At 44.7% G+C, this 22,923-nt stretch overlaps 1 protein-coding gene across 2 annotated transcripts; it reads left to right on the top strand.

Annotated features, from left to right (window-relative positions):
• Positions 1-12,925: 12,925 nt before the first annotated feature.
• On the top strand, positions 12,926-22,044 carry Tgoln2 (trans-golgi network protein 2). 2 transcript variants are annotated; one of them, XM_076566949.1, is made up of 5 exons: positions 13,045-13,525; positions 13,763-14,637; positions 15,916-15,999; positions 16,763-16,821; positions 18,465-22,044. In XM_076566949.1, the coding sequence occupies exons 1-5, from the start codon at positions 13,060-13,062 to the stop codon at positions 18,532-18,534; spliced, it is 1,554 nt and encodes a 517-aa protein (XP_076423064.1). In that variant the 5' UTR covers positions 13,045-13,059; the 3' UTR covers positions 18,535-22,044. The 2 variants fall into 2 exon arrangements, with proteins under 2 accessions (XP_006996071.2, XP_076423064.1); XM_006996009.4 differs by lacking the exon at positions 16,763-16,821 and having other exon boundaries at positions 12,926-13,525.
• Positions 22,045-22,923: the final 879 nt, after the last annotated feature.

The raw sequence follows: 22,923 nt of genomic DNA, 5'->3' as shown, positions 1-22,923 counted from the left end.
ATTGCCAAGGAGCACTGGATGTCCTTTGAGCTTTTCGTGGTTTCCAGCCCTGTGGCTGGTGTTATTCATAGTGGCTTTCTTGAGATATAATTTACTAATTTAGACTTACATTTTACCCATTCAGAACAGTGGACAGGGCTGGGGGTACCTCTCAATGACCTCTGTAGTAGGCTTTGAGTTTGATACTAGTACTGCCAATTAAAAGTGACACATTATTTATCATCGTGTCTGGCAGGGAAGCGCAAGTTATTATGGTGGTCGGAGGACTTTATGGAACCAATTCCACCTTCCACGGATGACACTCAGGTCTACAGGCTTGTGCGGCAAGTACCTTTGTCCACGGAGCCGTCTTGGATTTTTTTTAAAGAAGACAATCTTATTGGATTTTAGCATGATGAACTGTGTATCCATGTGTCCATTACTACTGCCCATTATAGAGAATTTAAGTTTTTCCCAAGAGAAACTCTTCTGTCCTTTGAAGGTCGCCCCCTATCCTCTCCACTCCAGCACTAGCCAGCCAGCAATCTATTTTGTCTATAAATTTGTTTATCCTGGTATTTACTCAAAATAATTCAACATGAGGTCTTCTGTCACCAAGGTCTCTCTGTGTCATGTTCGCAAGTTTATCCGTGTTGTACCTTGTATCAATTTATTTTATTTTATTATTATTTATTTATTTATTTATTTATTTATTTATTTTGGTTTTTCGAGACAGGGTTTCTCTGTGTAGCTTTGCGCCTTTCCTGGAACTCACTTGGTAGCCCAGGCTGGCCTCGAACTCACAGAGATCCGCCTGCCTCTGCCTCCCGAGTGCTGGGATTAAAGGCGTGCACCACCACCACCACCACCACCACCACCACCACCACCACCACCGCCGCCCGGCTTGTATCAATTTTTTTTAACAGTAGTAAAATGCATTTAACACGAGTTCGACATTTTTATATTTAAGACTGGGGATATAGCCCAACTGCTAGAGTACTTGGCTGGCAGGCACAACACCCAAGTTTCAGTGCCCAGCACTCCATAAACCCAGGGGTGTGGTGCTGCTGTTATCCCAGAACTTGAAAGGTAGAGGCAAGAGGATCAGAAGTTAGTTTTCCTCTTTGACTACATATTCAGTCTGAGGCCAGATTAGGTGACATGAGTTCCTGCTTAAAAAAAAAAAAAAAAAAAAAAAAAAAAAAAAAAAAAAGGCAATTAGCCACTTTTAGGTAGCCTTCAGTACATTTACAACACTGCAATCATGACCACTATCCATTTCTCCAGCTGGGCTACAAAGGTGGGTCAGGACTTAAGAGCACTTGCTGTACAATCGTGGGGACCAGAGTTTGGATCCCAGCACCACATTAACACGACAGCTGACCCTCACACACCTTTCAGCCCAGCATAGAAAACTCAAGCTCCAAGTTTAGGGAGAGACATTTCTTCAAAGAATTAAGCCGAGGATGACTGTGGAGAACGCTGGCCACCCTTTCCTGGCACACACCCTCACAGACAGCTGCACACACGATCATACCTATAGACATATACACACATGTCTTTTTTATTTACTTGGTTCTTTGAGATAAAATCTTGCTACATAGCTTTGGCTGGCCTGGACCTCACTCCTTAGACCAGGCTGGCCTTGAACTCATAGAGATCTGCCTACCTCTGCCTCCACTGGAACTAAAGGTGTGCTTTGAAAAAGAGCAAAAAGTGAGGGGAGGTGTGTTTTCCTTAATTGCTGTCATACTCTGAGCAAAGACTAAGGCCAGTCAGGTTCTGATACTTTTGAACGGTTTCTATTGCCTAGCCTTCAATTTGTTTGCTCTTTGCCTCATAAGGAAGTGGTTACCAGGAGATGGCCATATTGGCAGCTATAAGATAGGTCACGCTGAGGAACTAGGACAAGGTGGAGAACTGGAAACTGTGTAAAGAGTGACTGAGCCCTGATTCAACAGAACCTGAAGAGCTAGGCATGGAGCTCAGTTAGTAGAGTGCCTGCCCAGCATGCACAAAGCCCTAGGCTCAATCCCGAGCACAGCAGAAACTGAGCACGGTGTTCCATGCCTACTATCCAGCCCTTGGGAGCTACAGGCAGGAGGATCAGAAGTTCAAGGTCATCCTCAGCTACATACGGAGTTAGAGGCCAGCCTAGGATACTTGAGACACTATCTCAAAAAACAAAATATCACAAGGCATGATGGTGTATGCCTTTAATCTCAGCATTCTAGAGGCAGAGAGTTCTAGACCAGCCTGGTCTACATAACAAGTTCCAAAATAGCCAGGACCATATAGTGAAACCCTGTTTAAAAAAAAAAAATCAAAAATAAACCAGGCAGTGGTGGCTCACACCTTTAATCCCAGCCATCAGAAGGCAGATCTCTGAGTTCAAGGCCAGCCTGGTCTACAGAGCAAGTTCTAGGACAGCCAGGCCTACACAGAGAAACCCTGTCTCGAAAACAAAAACAAACAAAAGAAGAGTCTCATACAAGTAAATGTTGACTTTTTCTTTTTTAATTCTTTGGGGACACATAACTAGGGGTGTGATTGCTGTGTCACATAAGGAGCTATTTTAACTTCTTAAGAAAGCCGTAGACTTTCTCCTACAGCTGTACCGTGGTACATTCCTTCTTGAGAGCCCCTTCACCTCAGCAATATTTATTTTCTAGTTTTTCTGAAATAGTATTTCACTGATTCTGATTGATATTTCCCTAATACTAATGATACATGGCATCTTTTTTTGTACTTGTGGGCTAGCTACCCTGGTGTTATTCAGTCTCCCCCCCCACCCTGCCCCTTCCCAGTGAGCTATCCTGGTACCCTCATCAAAAATGAATTAACCACAAATGGGCAAGCTTGATTCCAAACTCTCAGTTTGTCCTGGTCATCCCCATGTCCTTCCTTATACCAGCACCATATCGTCCTGTCCACTGAAGTGTTTCAGGAGCTTTAGGGTCGGGGCTGCAGAGATGGCTCAGCAGTAGAGAGTACTTGCTGGTTTTTCAGAGGACCCAAGGTTGATTCCCAGCCCCTCATCTGGCAGCTCACAACTGCCTGTAACTCCAGTTCCAGGGGACCAAAGCCCTCTTGTGGCCTCTGTGAGTACCTAAAAGTGCATGCACACACATAGAGATACATGTAATAAATAATAAAATACATCTTTAAGATCAACCGACTTAGGAAGCGTGAGTCTTCTGGCAGTCTGTTTGTTTGTTTGTTGTTTGTTGTTTGTTTGTTTTTTACAGCACTGCTTGGCCCTTCTGAGTCTCTTGCATTTCCTTGTGAATTTTCGGATCAACTGATCAATTCTGCAAAGAAGCCAACTTAGATTTTTACCCAAGACTGTGTTGGTGCATCAATTTGGAAACCATGTTAGCCTCTTTTTCCATTGCTATGACAAAATGCCTCACAGAACACATAGAGAGAGAAAGGATGTGTTTTGGCTCACAGCCTGAGAAGGGATCCAAGTTCATCGTGGTGGGAAGGTATGGCATCAGGAGTGTGAAGTTGCTCTTCACATCATGTCTGCAGACAGGAAGCAGAGGCATGTTGGTGCTCAGTCTACTTTCTCCTTTTCATCCAGGCCAGGACCCCAACCCATGGGATTGTACTGCCCATAGCCAGAAAGGGTCTTCCCTGCTCAGCTAAACCTGTCTGCAAACACCTCACAGACACTCCTCAAGATGTCTCCTAGATCACCATAAAATCCCATAAATTGGACTATTGAGATGGCTTAGTGGAAGAGCTAGAGAGATGGCTCAGTGGTTAAGAGCATTTGTTACTCTTTCAGAGGACCTGAGTTTGATTCCCAGCACCAACATGGTGGTTCACAACCATCCATAACTCTAGTTCCAGAGGATCTGAAACCCTTTTCTGACTTCAAAAGAACCAGACATGCTTATGGTACACATATATCCATGCAGGTAAAACATTCGTATACATAAACTAAATCTTTAAAAGAACGGGGTGGACTTTGTGTGCAGACGTACCTGCTATCAAGCCTGAGGACAAGCCTCAAGTTCAATCCCACACACATATAACTGACTCATGAGAGAACTGATTCCTGAGTCCTGCAAGTTGGCCTCTGACCTCCACATGAATATTATGGCATACACACACTCACACAAATACACACAAAATAATTAAAATGTGAAAATAGTAAATAAAATCCAGTCAAGGGCTGGGAAGACACTTGCTACCAAGCCTGAGGGTCTCCATTGGATTCCCAGGACCAACATGGAGGAAGGAGAGAATCCACAGCCATAAGCTGTCCTCTGACCTGCACACACACACACACACACACACACACACACACACACACACACATTGCACCTCACACATAATAAATAAAAAACAGTTGAGAAAACTCTTCCTTATTTTGGAAGGACAAAAGGTATCTAATTTCTTTCCATTAAGTATATGAGTGGTAAGCTCCATGCATATCCTTTTTCAGGTTGAACAAAATCTCTACCTTTTCTTAGTTGTTGCTGTTACTTTTAATCATGAAGGGATACAAAGAAAATTTAAGACTTATTAATCTACTTTCAGCTGGGTATAGTGACATACACTTATACTGCTAGCTACCACACTGAGGCAGGAGGATGGCTTGATCTTGGAGTTCCAGGCCAATCTGGGCAACATCGTAAAACCCTCCACTTCAAAAGGAAAAGGGAATTCCTTTCTATTTCTTCCATCAACTGCAACTGTGGTGAGCTAGGAGTCGGTGTTGGAGTCTGCGTCCTCTGAGCCTGCGCCAGGAAGAAGCAGGGCGTGGGGATGAGCCTGTTAGATTCATTCCTTCTTCAGCACTGTCCTGTGTCAGCTTCCTCCTGGCCCATTCAGCAGCTCTGTTCATTTTCCCTCTCAGCCCCAACATCGTCTCCCCCCCACCTTGAAAGAAGGCTTGCCTCTCAGAATATCTGGAAAACTGAGGATATAGCTCAGTTGGTAGAGCACTTCCTAGCATGCATGAAACCGGAGTTCTATCTGCTTAAACCCAGGTGCTCGGGAAGTAGGAGCTGGTGGACCAGAAGTTCAAGGTCATCCTCAGGCTACAAAGCTAGTTCAAGGCCAGTTTGAAATATAAGAGACCCTGTCTCAAAAAGGGGGGGGGGGGCTGGAGAGATGACCCAGCATGGAGGACCCAAGTTTGAACACCCACATGACAGTGCGCAGTCATCTGTGACTCCAGTTCCAGAGGATCCAGTTCCTACTTCTGACTCCTTGGTACCAGGCACGCACAAGTGCACATATGTACATGAAGACAAAACACTCATGCACATAAAATAAAACAAATAAACCTCACAGGGAAAAAAAGGAGGGAGGGAGGAAGAAAGTTGAGGTCAACAGGATGATGTGATTTTGCTGTTTTACTCCCCCAGATCCTTACCTAAAATTTGCTCCTCATACTGCCTCAAATTCAACTCTATCCTTTCAGCTCTACCTTAGCCTTTCATATCTTTGTATATTATTCAGTTAATCATATTATCTCTGCTCTTCCTCCCTCCTTCTCTCTCTCCCTCCTTCCCTCCCCCACTCCTCCCCCAGTCACTAAAGTAGCTCAGTTCTCTCACAGGAGAATCCCTGTGATCCACCTCTCATGCCCACAGCAGTTTGCACCCACCTTCTTCACCGCTGACGCCTCTGCAGCCAATAAAACACTCTGCTGCAATAAAACACTATGACCAAAAAGCTAGTTGGGGAGGAAAGGGTTTATTTGACTCACACTTTCACACTGTAGTCCATCACTGAAGGAAGCCAGGACAGGAACTCAAACAGAACAGGAACCTGGAGGCAGGAGCTGATGCAGAGGCCATGGAGGGGTGCTGCTTACTGGCTTGCTTCACATGACTTGCTCAGCCTGCTTTCTTATAGAGCAGAAATGACACCACCCACAATGGGCTGGGACCTCCCCCATTGATCACTAATTAAGATAATGCCTTGCAGTCAGATTTTATGGAGGCATTTTCTTAGTGGAGGTTCCCTCATTCAGATAATTCTAGATTATGTCAAGTTGACATAAAACCAGCCAGCACAGCATCTAATCTGAAATCTTATTTCAGCCCTGTGCTGTTGGATACTGTTCATTTCACTTTCCTTCTAGGAGCACTACATTCTGTGACAAATCAGAGCCTTCTAAGGACGTATAGAGAAGAAAGAAATTAGTGGAAATCAAGGAGATGATGTCCCAGATGATAAAGTGACATGACTTATTGTAGCTCTAATAGCCACAAGGAGACCTGTACAGTGGGATTTGTATGTATGGTTTTATAACTTGCTGTATTTTCAGTTAACTGTCATGTGCACATATATGACTAAAAAGATATTTGTAACATGGCTCTAGATAAAAAAAATTATTTTCACACTTTGGGTTATCTTCATTTTCTAGCTTTTCTACAGAGTATATTACTTATAACCTTAGAACTTTAATTATAGGCTATGAACTGTTAAACACTTTACACAATTTATCTAACTCTCAAATGTTATTTATTTGTTTATTTGGTTTCCAAGACAGGGTTTCTCTGTGTAACAGCCCCGGCTATCCTGGTACTCACTTTGTAGACCAGGCTGGCCTCGAACTCAGCCTGCCTCCCAAATGCTGGGATTAAAGGTATGTGCCACCACCACGGGGCCAAATGTTTTTATTTCTATCTTATTTTTGTGTGTATGGGTATTTTCCCTGCATATATGTGCATGCCTGGTACCCACAGAAGCCAGAAAATGCTGTTGAATGCCATGGAACTGGAGTTACAGTTAGTTGTGAGCCATTATGTGTGTGGGGGGGGGCGGACGACACTGAAACCAGGTCCTCTGTCATAGCAACCCATGCTATGGAGCCGTCTTACTGTTCATTAATTACTTACTCATCATTACTGTTGAGGCGTCTCTCCAGCCCTATCAGTCAACACTTTTATCTCTAATTCATAATGAGGAAACTGACACTTAAAGTACTTAAGTAATTACCTACATTCATACAAACTATTTGTGCAGGAATTCAGTACTAAATAAAAACATACAGGCATGTTGACTTATGCTGCAATCCCAGCACTCAGGAGGCTGAGGCAGAAGGATCATGAGGCCAGTATGAGCAATTTAGTAAGACCTAGTCTAAACAAACAAACGAACAGAGGCTGAAGAGATGACTCGGCAGTTAAGAGCACTAACTGCTCTTCTAAAAACCCAACTGCAATTCCCAACGCCCACATGGCGGCTCACAGTGGTCTGTTATCGAGCCCAGGGGACTTGATGCCTCCACAGCACCAGACATGCACACAGTGCACAGACATACAGGCAGACAAAAAACCCATACACATAAAAGTTTCAAGAAATAAATAAACGAGAGAGATGACTCAATCAGTAAACTGCTTACCTTACAAGCAGGAGGACTGGAATTTGATCCTCAGAACCCACGTTAAAAAGCTGGGTGTGTTTGAAACCCCACTGTGGCGGAAGTTGGGGGGGGGGGGGTAGAGATTCCCGAAACTTGCTGGCCAACTAGCCTAGCATACTCAGCCAGTTCTGTGCCAGTGCAAGACCTTGTAAGGGACAGATGGTGCCAGAGGAATGACACAAGAGGTTGTCCTCTGGCCTACACACACACACACACACACACACACACACACACACACACGTGTGCAAATAAGCATGCACGCATACAAATGCAGTAAGTCACGAGCTCTTTTTCTCCTACCAATTTGACACATTAAGACTTCTCAGGGCTGGGGAAATAGGGGGAAAGAGAAACAACTCAAACAGATTCTGTTTGAAAATGCCACAATGTAACTGGATTCTCTGCATGCTAACACGAATGTAAAAGAGCAAGCAAGGACAATAGTCAGTGTTGCTGTCCACTGCCGCTGCTGCTGCTGTTCAGGACGCTGAGGTGGAGGATCACCCGGGCCCAGGAGCTTGAGAGAAGTGTGGGCAACATAATGATGAAAGGAAAAGCAGGGAGGAGGAGAAAGTCAGGAGAATGACCAAGGAAAGAAAAGCTCCCTGTTGTCCGAAGTTTGATAAACATAACCTGCCTTGAGCAAATTGCTCAATCTTTCTGAGTAACTGTCTCCTCATCTTAGAAGGCATGTAACCTAACCACTACCTGTTAACAAATAGCTGCTAGTAGTGGAAAGGTGAGAAAAATCCAGGTGCCCAACCGTTGGGAAACTGTCACAATTATGATAAACATGTAAAGTACTTTTTAATGAAACCATTAGTGAGCATATTTTAAACAATACTGAAGCCCGGCGGTGGTGGCGCATGCCTTTAATCCCAGCACTCAGAGGCAGAGGCAAGAGGATCTCTTGAGTTCCAGGCCAGCCTGGTCTACAGAGTAAGTTCCAGGACAGCCAAGGCTTCACAGAGAAACCCCATCTTGAAAACAAAACAAAACAAAACAAAACACTGAGGAAAATGGTTCCTATATTTGCTTTGAACTCCAGGCTCACATTTTCAGTTACCATGCCAACATCTCTCCTCTTGGCTATCACAATCATCTTAAGTGAAGATAAACCAAAGTAACGAGTAATTGACCAGAAGCAAATTCATTTCCTATGCCCCAGTCCATTACACCTGGTTCTCCACCGGTGGTTCCTACCTCAGTGAGGAAGCACCTTTCCTTCCCCCTCCCCAGCTCTCCTCTGCTTCCTCTCCAGTCTACCTCGGAAGCATGTTGGTACTGCTTCCCAATTTCGTCTCCAGTCTGACCACTGCCCGTCATTCTCTCTGGGCCTGTGCGCTGCTTGGGACTATTGCAACAGTCTCCTCGATGATTAACACCCAGATCTTTTCCCTATTGCCCAAGTCAGTTCTTTCTGATACACACAGAGTAATGTCCAAACATTCTCCACTGACTACACCTTGCCCCTACGCAAACCTCTTCAATGGCTTCTTTTACTGTTTAGATAACATACAAATGCCCGAGAGCTCTGTGGGATCAGAACTTTTTTCCTCCCCTGCCTAGCAACATGGACACCAGGTCAGGTTTAATAATTTGCCACTACCCTCCCCACCCACCCACACCCTCACTAAGCCAATATCCTTAAATGCTAGTCAAACATTTATCTTAAAAGCAGGAGGACAGAATTTTCTTTTAGAAAAAAGGTTCATTTACCAGTTCACTTCCTCTAGCCAAGGCAGAGTCAACATTCTAAAGTGGTTTGTTTTTTAAGTTCTGGAGACTGAACCCAGGGCCTTTCACATGCCTGGCAAGCAGCACTTTACCACTGAGCTATAGTCCGGTTCCTGAAATAATCTGGTAGACTTCTCACATCTCTGTCATTTTTATTCCCTCTTCATAATGTAAGAAGGAAAGAGAGGGAAAGCGGGGGTGAGGGGTGGGGGGGGTGGGGGCGGTGAGGAGCACATGAAAGGGATTTTTATTCAAATAACAGACAAAAGCACTTGTTTCTGAAACTGTATTTGTGTCATGTACTAGTTCTTGAAATTTTGAAAATTTTCAGCCATCCAGGACTACATGTCATATCATATTACATTCGGGTCTCTCACAGAGTGCTCCTTTCCCTGTGGCTATAGTCCTCTTTGGCTGGAGTGACTGAACAGTAAACTGTTTGTTTCTCGTTAGTTTCTCGGTCTGGCTCTGTTCCAGCCTCCTTCTCTCCCATTCTTGTTACCCAACAAGCCTGCTCTTTAGGCTTACCCATAACGCCACGTTCACAACTGCATGTGCTAGTCACTCAGCCAGGACTCCTCATCCCTCTCTCCTTTCATTATTCCCCAGGAATATCTACAACCTTTGGTCCTTAGTCCTGTGGTTCACTCCTCAGCGTACACACATGTTTCACACTTTGCTTGGCAGCTCTTGGAATGTATTCTATTAGTTATTTCTCTGGATGTCACTGCAAAGTACTTGACAAGAGTAATTTAAAGGTTGCCTTTGGCTTACAGTTCCCAGGAATACACAGTCCATCGAGGCAGGGAAATCATGGCAGCAAGAGCAGGAGGTGGCTGGCTGGTCATGTTGAACCCATGGTCAGGAAGCAGAGAGGCAGGAACACTGTATATTGTGCTCACCTTGGTTTACATTCTATTCAGTCTAGGACTCCAGCCTGTGAAAGCCTAATGCCCACATACAAGGTGGGTCTTACCACCTCGATCAACCTAACCTAGACAATCCCTTACAGGCATGCCCAGAGATTTCTTTCCATGGTAATTCTAAAGCCCATCAAGTAGATAATAAAAATTAACCATTCCAGCAAACATGGACAAACATCTTTGTGATATTTATGTACCTCACCAGATTGCATGCTTTATGAAATTAAACTCATATTTATTTATGTCTTTTTTGTTTGAGTTATTTGTTTGTTTGTTTGTTTGTTTTTTTGAACAGACTTTTTCTGTGTAACAGCCCTGGCTGTCCCGGAACTCATTCTGTAGACCAGGCTGGCTTCCAGCTCACAGAGATCCACCTGCCTCTGCCTCCTGAGTGCTGGAATTAAAGGCATGTGCCACCATGACCAGCTATTTAGGTACTTTTAAGACTAACTCTTACTTTTTTTCTTCAGACTGGCCTCCAAATTCTGGTAATTCAAAAGATCCTTTGCCTCTGAGGCTGGAGAGATGGACCCGAGATTAAGAGCTCTGTCTGATCTTCCAGAGGCCTCAGGTTCAATATCCAGCACCCATATGGTAGCTCACAACCATCTCTTAAACCCAGATCCAAAGGTTCTGATGCCCTCTTCTGGCTTCCCTGGACTCCAGACAGGCACATGCTGAACAGGCATAAATGGAGACAAAACACTCATACACATAAAAGAATAACAAAATAATCTTATTTAAAATAGCCTCTGTCTTAAACCTCCAGGGTATTAAGGACCATAGAACCTGGCAGGGTGGCACACAACTGTAATTTCAGCATCTCTAAAGGCAGAGGAAGGAAGATTGATGGCAAGTCAAGGTCAACTACTCTTCGGAGTGAGTTCCAGGCCTGCGATGGCTGCCTCTCTCAAAACAACAAAAACAAAACGTACACAGTTGTTGGGACTTTTAATTTCAGCGAGGACCTACGGCTTGTTGTGGAATATTAATCTGTGTTACATTCGTTTATGCTGTGGAATATTTGTTTGATGATGCAAAGACGTGTTCCGTTTGTTTGATTAAATGAAATTAACCTGGGGTCGGGAGGCTGCGTCAGTAACCAGCTGACAGGAAGAGGTATCAAGGAGGAGCAAGAAAGAGAAGGAGGAGGAGCACCCCACAGGGCCAGGCACCCAGCTACACAGCAAGCCACAGAGTGAGAAGTGAAGAAAGAAATACAGAAACAGAGAAAGGCAAAAGCCTAGAGGCCAAAGGGATCATTTTTAAAAAGCTGGCAAGAAACAAGCCAAGCTAAGGCTGGGCACTTAAAGTAATAATAATCCTCCATGTGTGGTTTATTTGGGGGCAGGGTGGCGGAAAGAGCAAAGAGTAAGAGTAAAAAGAGTAAAAACAACCAATAACAATTTGTTAAATCACTTCTTACAAAATACCTAACCTGGCAGATGTTCATAAATGATTTCAAGCAACTTATTTAAACAACCCAGCACTATAACAGATGAAGACACAAGAAATGAATGCAAATAGTAATCCATAGATGAGCAGGCAGCAAGAATTTTAAAAATGTATGTTTTGCCTACATGTACGTCTGTACACCATATGCATACAATGTCTGTGGAGGTCAAAAGAGGGTGTCAGATCTCCTGAAACTGGACCGTTGTGAGTGCTGGGAATGGAATGGAACCTGCGTCCTCTGGAAGAGCAGTTAGTGTTCTTATCCACTGAGCCATCTCTCTAGCCTCTCAAATAAATTTATTTTTCAAGACAGGATTTCTCTGTGTAGCCTTGGCTGTCCTGGAACTAGACCAGGCTGGCCTGGAACTCAGAGATCCCTCTGCCTCAGCCTCCTGAATACTAGAATTAAAATCATGCACCATGATGCCAAGCTTCCCTAAAAGAATTTTTTCCCTAAAAGAAATTCAAAAGCAAGGTTTATTGAAGCAGTTCAAGCTATGTGGCAGGGACCTTGTCAAGCAATCCAACACAATAGAGGCTGGAGTAGGTACCTGCCCCTCTGCAAGCTCAGTTTAAAGGCAAAAACCACAAGGTTACATCATTTAGGGGTGTGCTAGTACGGGTACAATTCTGATTGGCTCAAATTTTAGGGGCTTTCCAGAATTTCTGTGTTATCTTACTATGTAGTTTAAAGTTATTTGTCAAAGTTTATAGACTACCTCCGGCATTGGGACATTCTGTGGTTAATCAATTGCTACCAGATAGTCCTTCAAACATCCTGACTTTGTACTTAAAAGTATATTTCTTTTAAAATTCTGCTTTGTTGTTTGAATTATTAAGAATCTATTACTGCCAGACAGTGGTGGCACATGGTTTTAATCCCAGCACTCAGGAGGCAAAGACAGGCGGATCTCTCAGTTCGAGGCCAGCCTGGTCTACAGAGTGAGTGAGTTCCAGGACAGCCAGGGCTATACAGAGAAACCCTATCTCGGAAAGAAAAAAAAAAAAAAGTTACCGGGGTGAGGCAGAGTTCTTGTCTAGTGTACAAAGTTATGAGTTTGATCCCCGTACCACATAAATTGGATTTGGGGATACAAGCCTGTAATCTAGTAGGAAGGTAAGATCAAGGTCTTCCTCCGTTTGGTTAACAAGAGACCTTATGTCCTGGACTAGAGAGATGGCTCAGCAGTTAGGGGCATTTGCTGCTCTCCCACAGGACCAGAGTTCAGTTCCTAACACCCACGGCGATGTTTGAAACTGCTTGTAGCTCTAGCTCTGGGGGATCCGACGTCCTCGTCTGGCCTCCAAGGGTACCCGCGCACAGGTGGTACACACAAATAAAAACAAATTTTTGCTATCGTATGTCATAAACAAACAAACAAATAAATGGCCCGAGAAGGGCGTGGTGAGACACATGTAATCCCAAGCACTTCGGAGGCAGGATAGGCTAGCTAGCCTGTCTACATAGCAATACAGTCTCATACACAAAAATTTAGAAAAAAAAAAATCCGTGGTAAATTCCGAGGGCCCTAGGTACCATCAAGAAAGGGATTAGGACCGGGAACGAAAGTGATGAAGTGTTTGTTTCCAGACGGGAAAGACCCGAACAGATTACATTTTCGTGGAGAAGACAGAAACACCGGCAGACGACGCAGCGAAGCGGCTCCGGGCCCCGCGACCCCACACCACGAGCCACGAGGGGCGACGCGGTGCCTGCGGGTGAGAACAGTTCCCAAAGCACGTGGACGAGTAAACAGGAAAGAGACTGCGGGGCCCGTCACGGAGCCGAGAGAAAGAGGAAGGCAGGGCGGACTTGACGCCCGGCACACTCCCGGAACACACAGCCGCCGACAGCCGGGACCCATAGCCACGCCCCAGGGGCGGGGCTGCGCCGGAAAAGGGACAGCCCACCGGAAGGGGAGGGGCCACGCGCTCCAAGTCCCTTGCGCCGCTCTCACGTCAGCAGTAGAGGGCGGAAGCGCGGACTACAGGATGCGGTTCCTGGTTGCGTTGCTCCTGCTAAGTGTCGCAGTGGCGGGTAAGAACCCCCCCGGGCCCCCCAAGCTCATCGCACTCTCTCCCCTAGGTTCCCCCGTCTTCACCTTGGCGGGTCGCTACCGGAGCTGGCGTCCTCCTTGCCCGACCCGACTCTGGCCATCTCCACTCTTCTCCCATTCGGCCATCACCACTGAGCTCTTCCCGCTCTGAGACGTCAAGCCCCCTTCTCCTTCTCCCGGCCTCTCCTTCCGAGGACTTACTGCCTTTTCTGTTTCAGATGAGCCGCCGCCTGCTTCTACGACACACGCCACCCCAAGTCAAGATAATCGTCCGGCTCAGCCTTCTACAGGAGACGACTCCAGTCAGCCCCCCGCGCCCCCGCCTCCTGAGAAAGAAGCGTCTTCTAAGCAGAAAGAGCCTGGCGGCCAGACCGCGCCGAGGCAGCCGGCCGCTAACCAAGGCCCGGAGCCTCCGGAGAAGCCGACTGCCGCAGCAGTTCCCAGTTCGGCGGGATCTGGACAGCAGGCCGCTGCAGCCGTTCCCCGCGCAGAAGAGCCGGTTGGTCCCCAAAATCAGCCCGAGAAAGCACAAACCAAGCCAACTGGGACTGCACAGCAGCCCCCGCCAACCGACCCCAAACAGGAGGAGCCTGAGCAGAAGCCCGCAAAAGATGATCCAGACAAGTCCACAAAAGCTAATTCGGACAAGCCCATCTCCAAACCCTCCTCAGATAAGGAGACTCCCAAGACTGACAAAACCGACCTACCTGAACAAGGACAGAAACCAACGCTTACTTCCAAAACTGAATCTGGGGAGAGACCGGCAGGGGACTCGGACTTCTCTTTAAAGCCAGAGGTAGGAGACAAGTCTTCAGAGCCTACTGAAGATGCGGAAACCAAGGAGACTGATGAGGGTGATACAGAGCCAGAAGAGGGCTCACCACTTGAAGAAGAGAATGAAAAGGTGTTGGACCCTTCCTCCAGTGAGAACCGAGAGGGGACACTTATGGATTCTATGAATGGGGAGAAGGATGACTCTTATAAGGACAATTCTGGAAACACCAGTGCAGAAAGCAGCCATTTCTTTGCATATCTGGTGACCGCAGCCGTTCTTGTTGCTGTCCTCTATATTGCTTACCACAACAAACGGAAGGTAAGAGGAGACTGGGATGTCCCTAACCCTGAGAGAGCTTGGTACATGGGCAGCTATCTGTCACTCATCTGCATGTGAGCTCTGAGGATTTGAAGAGCAACTTCAGTTTTTCCTCAGACCCTGCTAGGGCTTACAAAACTCTAGTTTTGTAAGTCATGTGTTTTCATCATGTGACCTGTTTCCTGTGACTTCTGCTGTAAAGTGCCAAGTTGGACATGAATCATGACCTGACCTAATTGAGATTCTCCTCCCATAACTTGGAACTCAGATCTTTCACAGCCTTTGTGGACCTGAGTTCTTGATATGAAGACCTCTTCCCTTCTTTCCATGCTTGAGACAGTTTACCATTTCTAGTTTCTATCCCAACGGTCTTCCATCTGTAGACAGAAAGAAATGTTCAGTTACATAGGCTCTGATACCAGCAGCATAAAGCCCACCGACAGCTCTTCTGAAACCCACAAGAGTTAGAAGCAAACCTAGAAATTGCTTCAATGTCTTTGGGGTTAAAGTGGCACCCATGTCCTTTAGAAACAACTCTGATGAGAAAATGATTAGATCTCCTAATGAGCCATGAGATTTAGAAGATCATTTCAGTAACCTGATTTAATTAGAGAATTCAATTTGTGATGGCCATTGGGCATATGGCTATAAAGAACGAGGGAAGACCGTTGGTAAAAATGCATTCTTCATTCTCCATCCAAATGTTTATGGTAAATCAGAGTGACGTTGTTGAAGCAGCATGTAGGATAAAATCGTGTATTTGTAGATAGGAAGCAATCAGTGATTATGAGCTCCCCACCCCCCCCCCCACACCCCACACCCCCCCCCCCCCCCCCCCCGGCCCCAAGACCTGACCTAGAGCTCTTTGACTGACAGACCTTTGATTCTATCCCTGCAATTAAATCATTCCGATGCCCATAGGCTACACCCTCCATCTGTTGATCCCTATTAAATAGTATAAAGGACTTTCTTGTAACTGAGCTCCTTTTAAAATCTTTACAATTTTCTTACTTTTGTGGTGCTGGAGGTTTAACTCAGGTATGTGCATGCTAGGCAAGCATTCTACTACAGTGCTATATCCCATGCTTGATATAGCATTTGCCTAGTATGCACAAGGCCTTATTTGAACTCCAGCACTGAAAAGAGAGAGAGAGGGAGAACGTATAGACAGTTTAAATAGGCCTCTTTGTGGATCTAGGTAGTTGCCTCTGATTTCAGGAACTGAAGAACATCATTACAGAGCCAAGTGTTAATTTGTTTTCTTTTTCCTTTCCTCAGATTATTGCTTTTGCCCTAGAAGGAAAAAGATCCAAAGTCACTCGGAGGCCAAAGGCCAGTGACTACCAGCGTTTGAACTTAAAGGTAAGGAAAGAGGAGCCAGGTCTAGGAGGGATGTGAAACTTCAGTTGGGCCAGTTCTGGGGATGCTGCTGTCAATGTTCCCAGCCCTTGGAGACTGCAAATAGGACCATCCATAGACTATATATCTATTTACAAAGTTAGAGCTAGAAGAGGCCTTTTAGTACTTCTCACATTTGACAGATAAACAGATCTGCTTGGAAATGTGATTTTGTTTGTTTCTTTTATTTGTTTTTGTCCTGAGTTTCCACTCAGAGGCAACACCAGCACCTGATAGTAATTCCATATACTTTTAAACACTTTTGTACTATTTTAGCTTTTGACACATGAGCATTGCGATAGACATTGAGCATTGTGATAAAAAGCCAAATCTGGAGCTGGAGGGATGACTCAGAGGTTAAGAGCACTGGCTGCTCTTCCAGAAGTTCTGAGTTCAATTCCCAGCACCCACATGGTGGCTCACAACCATCTGTATTGAGATTTGGTGCCCTCTTCTGGCCTGCAGGCAGAACACTGTATACATAATAAATAAATAAATCTTTTAAAAAAAAAAAAAAAAAAGCCAGATCTGATTCACTAAGTGTGGGCTATGTCCTCATTTCTGGGGATCACCAGATGCTTCCAGACTACACTATAGGCAGCAAAGTCCCAGATCACAACTCTCTCAAAGCAGATGAGCCCAGAAGCACATAGACCTCACGTTATCCCACACGCAGGTCAGCACTACAGGCTTCACCTCCTTATTGTGGCCACTCTGTCTTTCCCAGGGAGAGGAGCCTTCCTTCTATCCCTTAGCAGCAGGAGCTGAGGAAGGTTCTCCCCACAGGTAACTGTATAGTCAGTCATATTAGCTGCTGCCACAGGCACCTGCCCTGTTCTGTTAAGCAACAGGAAGGATATTGGCAAAGAAGAGTGGGTGACCCAGACAGGAACGATTCCGAGACTTCCTGCAGGGAACAGGTCACCTGTCCATTTCACAGCACCATGGACTAAGTCACTGCTCAGAGATCTGTCATAACTAGGTCAACTTCACAGTTAGCTCTAGCCTGCTACTTTCCTTGATAACTGACTTTTAAGGACTTTTCCTCCTGAATATTATTTTAGTTGGAAAGAAAACAATACACATGAAAGTTATTCAGCACAATACAGGAGAGTATAAAGTAGAAGCCCTAATTCTATCTACCTGCCATCATTTGTTTCTTTATTAGCAGGTATTAATTACACAGTTTTACTACATGTTTGTGTGTGTGTGTGGTTTAGATAATATTTACCATCACCCTGTTACCCTTTCTTGTCCCCCTCTACATTTGTAACATTTTGGGGGTTTATTTATTTCGCTTTATGTGTGTGTTTTGCCTGCGTGTTTGTATATGTACCACAGGTGTGCCTGGGGCCAGTAGAAGTCATTGAAGCCCCTGGAACTGGAATTAAGGATAGTTGTGAACTATTGTGTGGGTGCTAGGAAACAAACCCCACTCCTTGCAAGAGCAACATGTGCTCTTAACTGCTCAACTGTCTTTGCAGCACACTTAAAAAAAATTATTTATTTATTGGATATGAGTGACCTGTCTCCAGGCACACCAGAAGAGGTAATCAGATCCCATTACAGATGGTTTTGAGCCCCCATGTGGTTGCTGGGAATTGAACGAAGGACCCCTGGAAGAACGGCCAGTGCTCTTAACTACCGAGTCATTTCTTCAACTCCCAGTACACTTTTTTTTTTTTAAAGATTTATTTATTTATTTATTTATTTATTTATTTATTTATTTATTATACAGAGGACGGTGCCAGATCTCATTGCAGATGGTTGTGAGCCACCATGTGGGTGCTGGGAATTGAACTCAGGACCTCTGGAAGAGCAGTCAGTGCTCCTAACCTCTGAGCCATCACTCCAGCCCCCCAGTACACTTTTTAAAATGACCCAGGGAGTTTCCTTAGGAGTTGGTCACAGGAGCATGGGCACCTTACCAGTGCCTGCCCTGCTGAAGGAAGTATCTCTCATTCTCCTGTCAATCACTAGCTTATTTTGTTTTGTTTTTGTTTTTTTGAGACAGTCTCTCACTGTATCTCAAGACTCATGATGTAATCTATGCTGGCCTCAAATTCATAATCCTTCTGCCTCAGCCTCCTAAGTGCTGGGATTACAGGTATGAGCCACCACATTAGCTAAATGTCTAACTTTCTAGTACATATTTTATTTCAAATTGATTTTAATATTCAATAATGTGACTCCTGTATTTTTATTCACTCTGTTTCGTGGTGGTGGATGAGTTTAATTCTGATAATTCGGGTTGGGGATTTAGCTCAGTGATAGAGCACTTGCTAAGGCCCTGGGTTTGGTCCTCAGCTCCAGAAAAAAAAAAAAAAAAGCCAATTCTGACATTTCATCTCAGTTTCAAAATCACAACACTAGTATATTTCCCTGAAAAAGGTGAATGTTACCAATGGAATGTGTTGCTCTCATTTCAGCTTTGATTATTTTCTTGTCTGCAAGAACCTTGTCCTTCCTGCTGATTTGTTTCCGAATCAAGAGAAATGAAAAGACTGACCTCCTCTGGGGTTTGGTGGCAAGTCTGGGCTGGCAGAGACGGGATTGCTTCAGGTTTTGCACCTGCACTTTGGTGACATTGTATTCTGGTGATGTTTTATTTACTTTTGTGTTCCCTTTATGCTGATGTGTTCCATCATCCTTTCTTTCTTGGAGTGTGAGGAGGGAACATGTGGAAACGTGGCTGTGAACAAAGGAAGACCCCACCCTAGGCAGGCCACACGATGGACCACCCTCCCATAGCCTCTTTATCTTTGCAACTGTAGGAGGAAGCTGCAGAGAGGTACTTTCTAGACAAGGTGTAGAAGGTGGGATGCTTATGGCCAGAGAGGGGTTTGAACACTTATTCTCTACAGAGGCCTCAGCTGCAAACCAGAGGAGCAAGTTTAAAGAGTGTTAAAGTCTGATCCATCTGACAGTCTGTATATTTTTCTGAAAGTTTGCACTCTTTGGTTATACTAGCATTAGAGGGAACTTGGGGTTTCTGAAAGTAAAAACACTGTTCCATGGGCTTTCGCTTTGTTTTGCTTAATAAGGTGATGATCATTGAACCAGTATGTTCTTGTATACAGTCACCCCAGTAGGAAAGAACTCCTTGGAAAGGGGCAGGTTCATGCTTTGTGGAAGGAAATACATAGAAGGGATTTGGTCTGCATGAAAGAGGGTTTCCACAAACTCCATTTGCCTTTATTGCCCACAGCAGATAGATATTTAGGAACTAACTGCACTCTCCACATTTTTCCTTGCTTGGTTTAATGGTCCTCCCATCCAAGACGCCAAGGTAATGAGTAAAATCTTTTCTCTCCTGTGACACCTGGTCATGAAACTGTAAGAAACCAAGCAGGTTCTCTGACGTAACTAAGGATGTCTTGGATTATGCTGTCTGAAGTTTTATTCCAGTCGATATGGTCATGCCTAAAGAAAGAAGAGTCTCAGCTAATCTCAGGGATGTGGAAAGAATGGCAGGAGGGAAAATACGATGGGAGAAGTCAGTCTGAAGAAGAAACAGTCTGGAGTTCTTTCCCTGTGCTGACTGCAGCTTGTGCTTGAAGTACAAGTTTGTATTCTTGGCAGGTTGCCTTCTGGAAACAAGATCATTGCTACCATTCTCTCAGCTGTGCACAGGTCTACTATTAACTTTCCAAGCTGAGAAGCCTTTCTCAGTCTCCTTCAGCTTTCCCTAGCATCTCTCTAGCTCCCCCTTCCCGTTTTCTCTTCCTCTGTAGACCTGTTTTGCGCCTCTGCAGGCTTCCCTCCAGCCTGTCTGCACGCCCCTACTTAGTCCTGTCCCAATTGCTCTTGCTTCCATCACTTGCTTCCTCCTCCTGACATTAGACTGGCCTTGGTCTATTTTCCTCCTGTTTCTCAAGGTTACTCAGTTAACAGAGCTCCAAATTCAACAGCTCATTCTCAGCTTGTTCTTACACTTGGGAATAGTGGATGCTGGGGTCCATGCATGTTGACAGTTTGGGTGTTTCTCGCAAATTTGGCCCTATGGTGGGAAGGGAATAGGGTGCCCAAAGCCAGGTCTCTATTGCTTTGACTGTCTCCTCAACAAATCCATCCATTTATCCTTTCTGACTCATCTTTATCTTTAGAATCTTACTAAAGCCTACTTCCCAAGAACCCACTTCTGCTATATGCTAAGTAACTCAGCTACATTGTCTGGTTTTCATCCATCCAGAATTTCTCACTTGTATCTATGAAGCTCCTCTACCTATTGTTCAGTTTCTTTAATCATCTGAAAACTCCACACCGCAAACTAATAACATTTTTCTTATCACAGAAGGTTCCCCCCCCTTTTTTTTTTAAGAAAGTATCTAAATATACTCTCCATTTTGTCCTTCTGACCTTTTCTCATGCCAGTTTTGGAAACATTGACCTTTCCAGAATGTGTGCCCTGGTCTGAAGCTTCTGTCTGAAGTTGTATTCTAGACTAGATTCTTTGGCTTCATCATTCAGGCCCACACTCCTCTGCCCTCCTCATGGCCTCTGTGTCCCAGCTTCTCATGGTTGCTCTATGATTAGGCTTTCCCCTTCCTTTCAGCTCACCCAGGGCCTTGTGTTTTGAAGGGCTCAGCTCACATGCTTATGTTCCTTCCTGGCTTCACCGGTGGATTGGCTTTTCTCCTTCCACACTGATAGCTCTTTCTGTCTGTCTCCCTCATCTTGGAACTTCAGCATGACTAGTTCTGATGTTGCTGTAATCTCCCCAAGAAAACTAAGCCCTGTCATTGTCATATCTGTCTAGTGTTGTGAAAACTCCCAGGGACTTCAGGGGTCAGATTTCTTGTTGGAGATTTAACTGAAGCCGGGCCTCACACAGCTCTTCCTGGTTACTGGTTCTGTGACCTTATGCTTGTTGACTTTGCTTTTGAGAGGCAAGAAGAAAGATTGATTTTCAGGATCCAAGATGCCAGCAAGTGGACATACACATGAAATATTGCCAGAGTCTACAGAGCCTCCCCCCTGGACTGCAGACAAATGTTTCTTGTACTGACAGAGTACAGTGGAATTTGTTTCACTTGAAAAGTTGTACTGTAAGGAGATGGCTCCCACCAAAGAAAAGTCAGTTTCAGGACTGTTTCTTTTTTAAGGTAGAATACTTGAAGCATACTTTCCTGTAGATGGTGATGGCCCAGCTGAGGCATCCACACCAGGGCGGGGCTGGCATGCAGGAAGCCTCAAGTAGCACTCCTGGAGCCTATTCTGAGCTTGCTCTCCTGCTCAGCTTTTGGCTGAAGGGCAATCTCTTAAGGGGAACCTGCTTGTCCTAGATGGTAATAGTTTATTTTCCTGCTGTGGATTATAGAAGCCACTTCTGGACCAAACTAAGTGTGTTGTTCCCTGACAAACTCTTGCTAGAAAGGTTCAGTTTGGCATTGCCCTAAGAAACCTGTGAGGAGTCGGGCGTGGTGAAGGAAGGCTTTAAACCCAGCACTCAGGAAGTAGAGGCAGGAGGATCACTGTGAGTTTAAGGCCAGCCTGGTCTAGAATAGCAAGTTCAAGGCAGCCAAAGTTACACAGTGAAAGCCTGTCTCAAAAAAGCAAAAGAAAGCTGTAAAGAGATGTTGAGGTTTAATCTAGCTACATCAGGATGACTCTCAGTTCCTTTAGTTCCCTGCTCAGATGTGACTCTCCTAAGTATTTTAGCTTAGAAACTCTAGTTTGAGAAACTCGTCAGCTTGCGTAACATAGCAAACTAGCCATGAAGGTGGCCTCCTCACACTGTGATCGGAATTTAATTCAAACCACCATGTTAAGTAAATGAGTGACTGTTGAAATTATTTTCTTTGTTTGGTTTACCCACTGTTAGTCATGTTTTGTATTTTCACCTTTTTTGTAACTTAACTATAATGGTTTAATTTTATTTTTTTAAAGCTTATTGTGGTATAATAAGTATTTTTCAGTATATTTTACTGAGCTTCTGTAAATGGCATCTCAGTGTAGTTTCATGTCATTATTGAACAAAAACCAAAATAAACTTCAAATATCAAAGCATTGAAACATTACATGTATTAATACTATATTTAAATGAACTAAAATTGGTACCTGTTTAACATAAGTAAAAGGTTTTATACTTTCCCCCACTTTCCCATTTACTCATATAGGTTGAGAATCCCTATTCTAAAATCCAAAGCAAGCTTTTTTAATAACATGAACTCATATGACAGGTCATAGAATGCTCATAAATTTTCAAAGTATTACATAAGATGTCATGCCTGATCTCTGTATATGAAACAGCTGAATTTGAGGTTAGTCCTGGATCCCATTCCCCAAGTTATCTCATATATATGCAAATACTATAAAATCTGAAGGAATTCTGATTCCAAGCATTTTGGAAAACAATACTCTTTTTTTTGTTTTTTGTTTTTTTTTGTTTTGTTTTGTTTTGTTTCCGAGACAGTGTTTCTGTGTAGCTTTGCGCCTTTCCTGGAGACCAGGCTGGCCTCAAACTCACAGAGATCCACCTGCCTCTGCCTCCCGAGTGCTGGGATTAAAGGCGTGCGCTGCTGCTGCCGCTGCCGCCGCCGCCGCCGCCACCACCACCACCACCACCACCCGGCCAATACTCAGTTTTTACTATCTGCCAGCAACTACAAATGCCATCTCTAGGCTCTGTGCACATTGGGCTTCCTGTATTTGGGCCCAATGTTTCCACTCTTGTCCCCTCCCTACCAGGCTGGCCATTCTCTAGTCAAAATCTCATTTTGTTGGTGCAGTGGTGTCTTTTGGTATGTCTTTGATTGGAACGCTCCTTCAGCCTGCTTCTATCAGAGGACAAAGCTTAAGGCTGAGAGTTTCTTGGCTCACTTTGAGAGAGTTGCCACCCAGACCCACGCTAGTTATCCTTCCCATTGACAGGACAGACAGCAGCAC

The sequence above is a fragment of the Peromyscus maniculatus genome, chromosome 3 (genome assembly GCF_049852395.1).
Source record: "Peromyscus maniculatus bairdii isolate BWxNUB_F1_BW_parent chromosome 3, HU_Pman_BW_mat_3.1, whole genome shotgun sequence".
In the NCBI taxonomy this organism is placed as follows: domain Eukaryota; kingdom Metazoa; phylum Chordata; class Mammalia; order Rodentia; family Cricetidae; genus Peromyscus; species Peromyscus maniculatus.
This window is presented reverse-complemented; position numbering and strand designations above follow the sequence as displayed.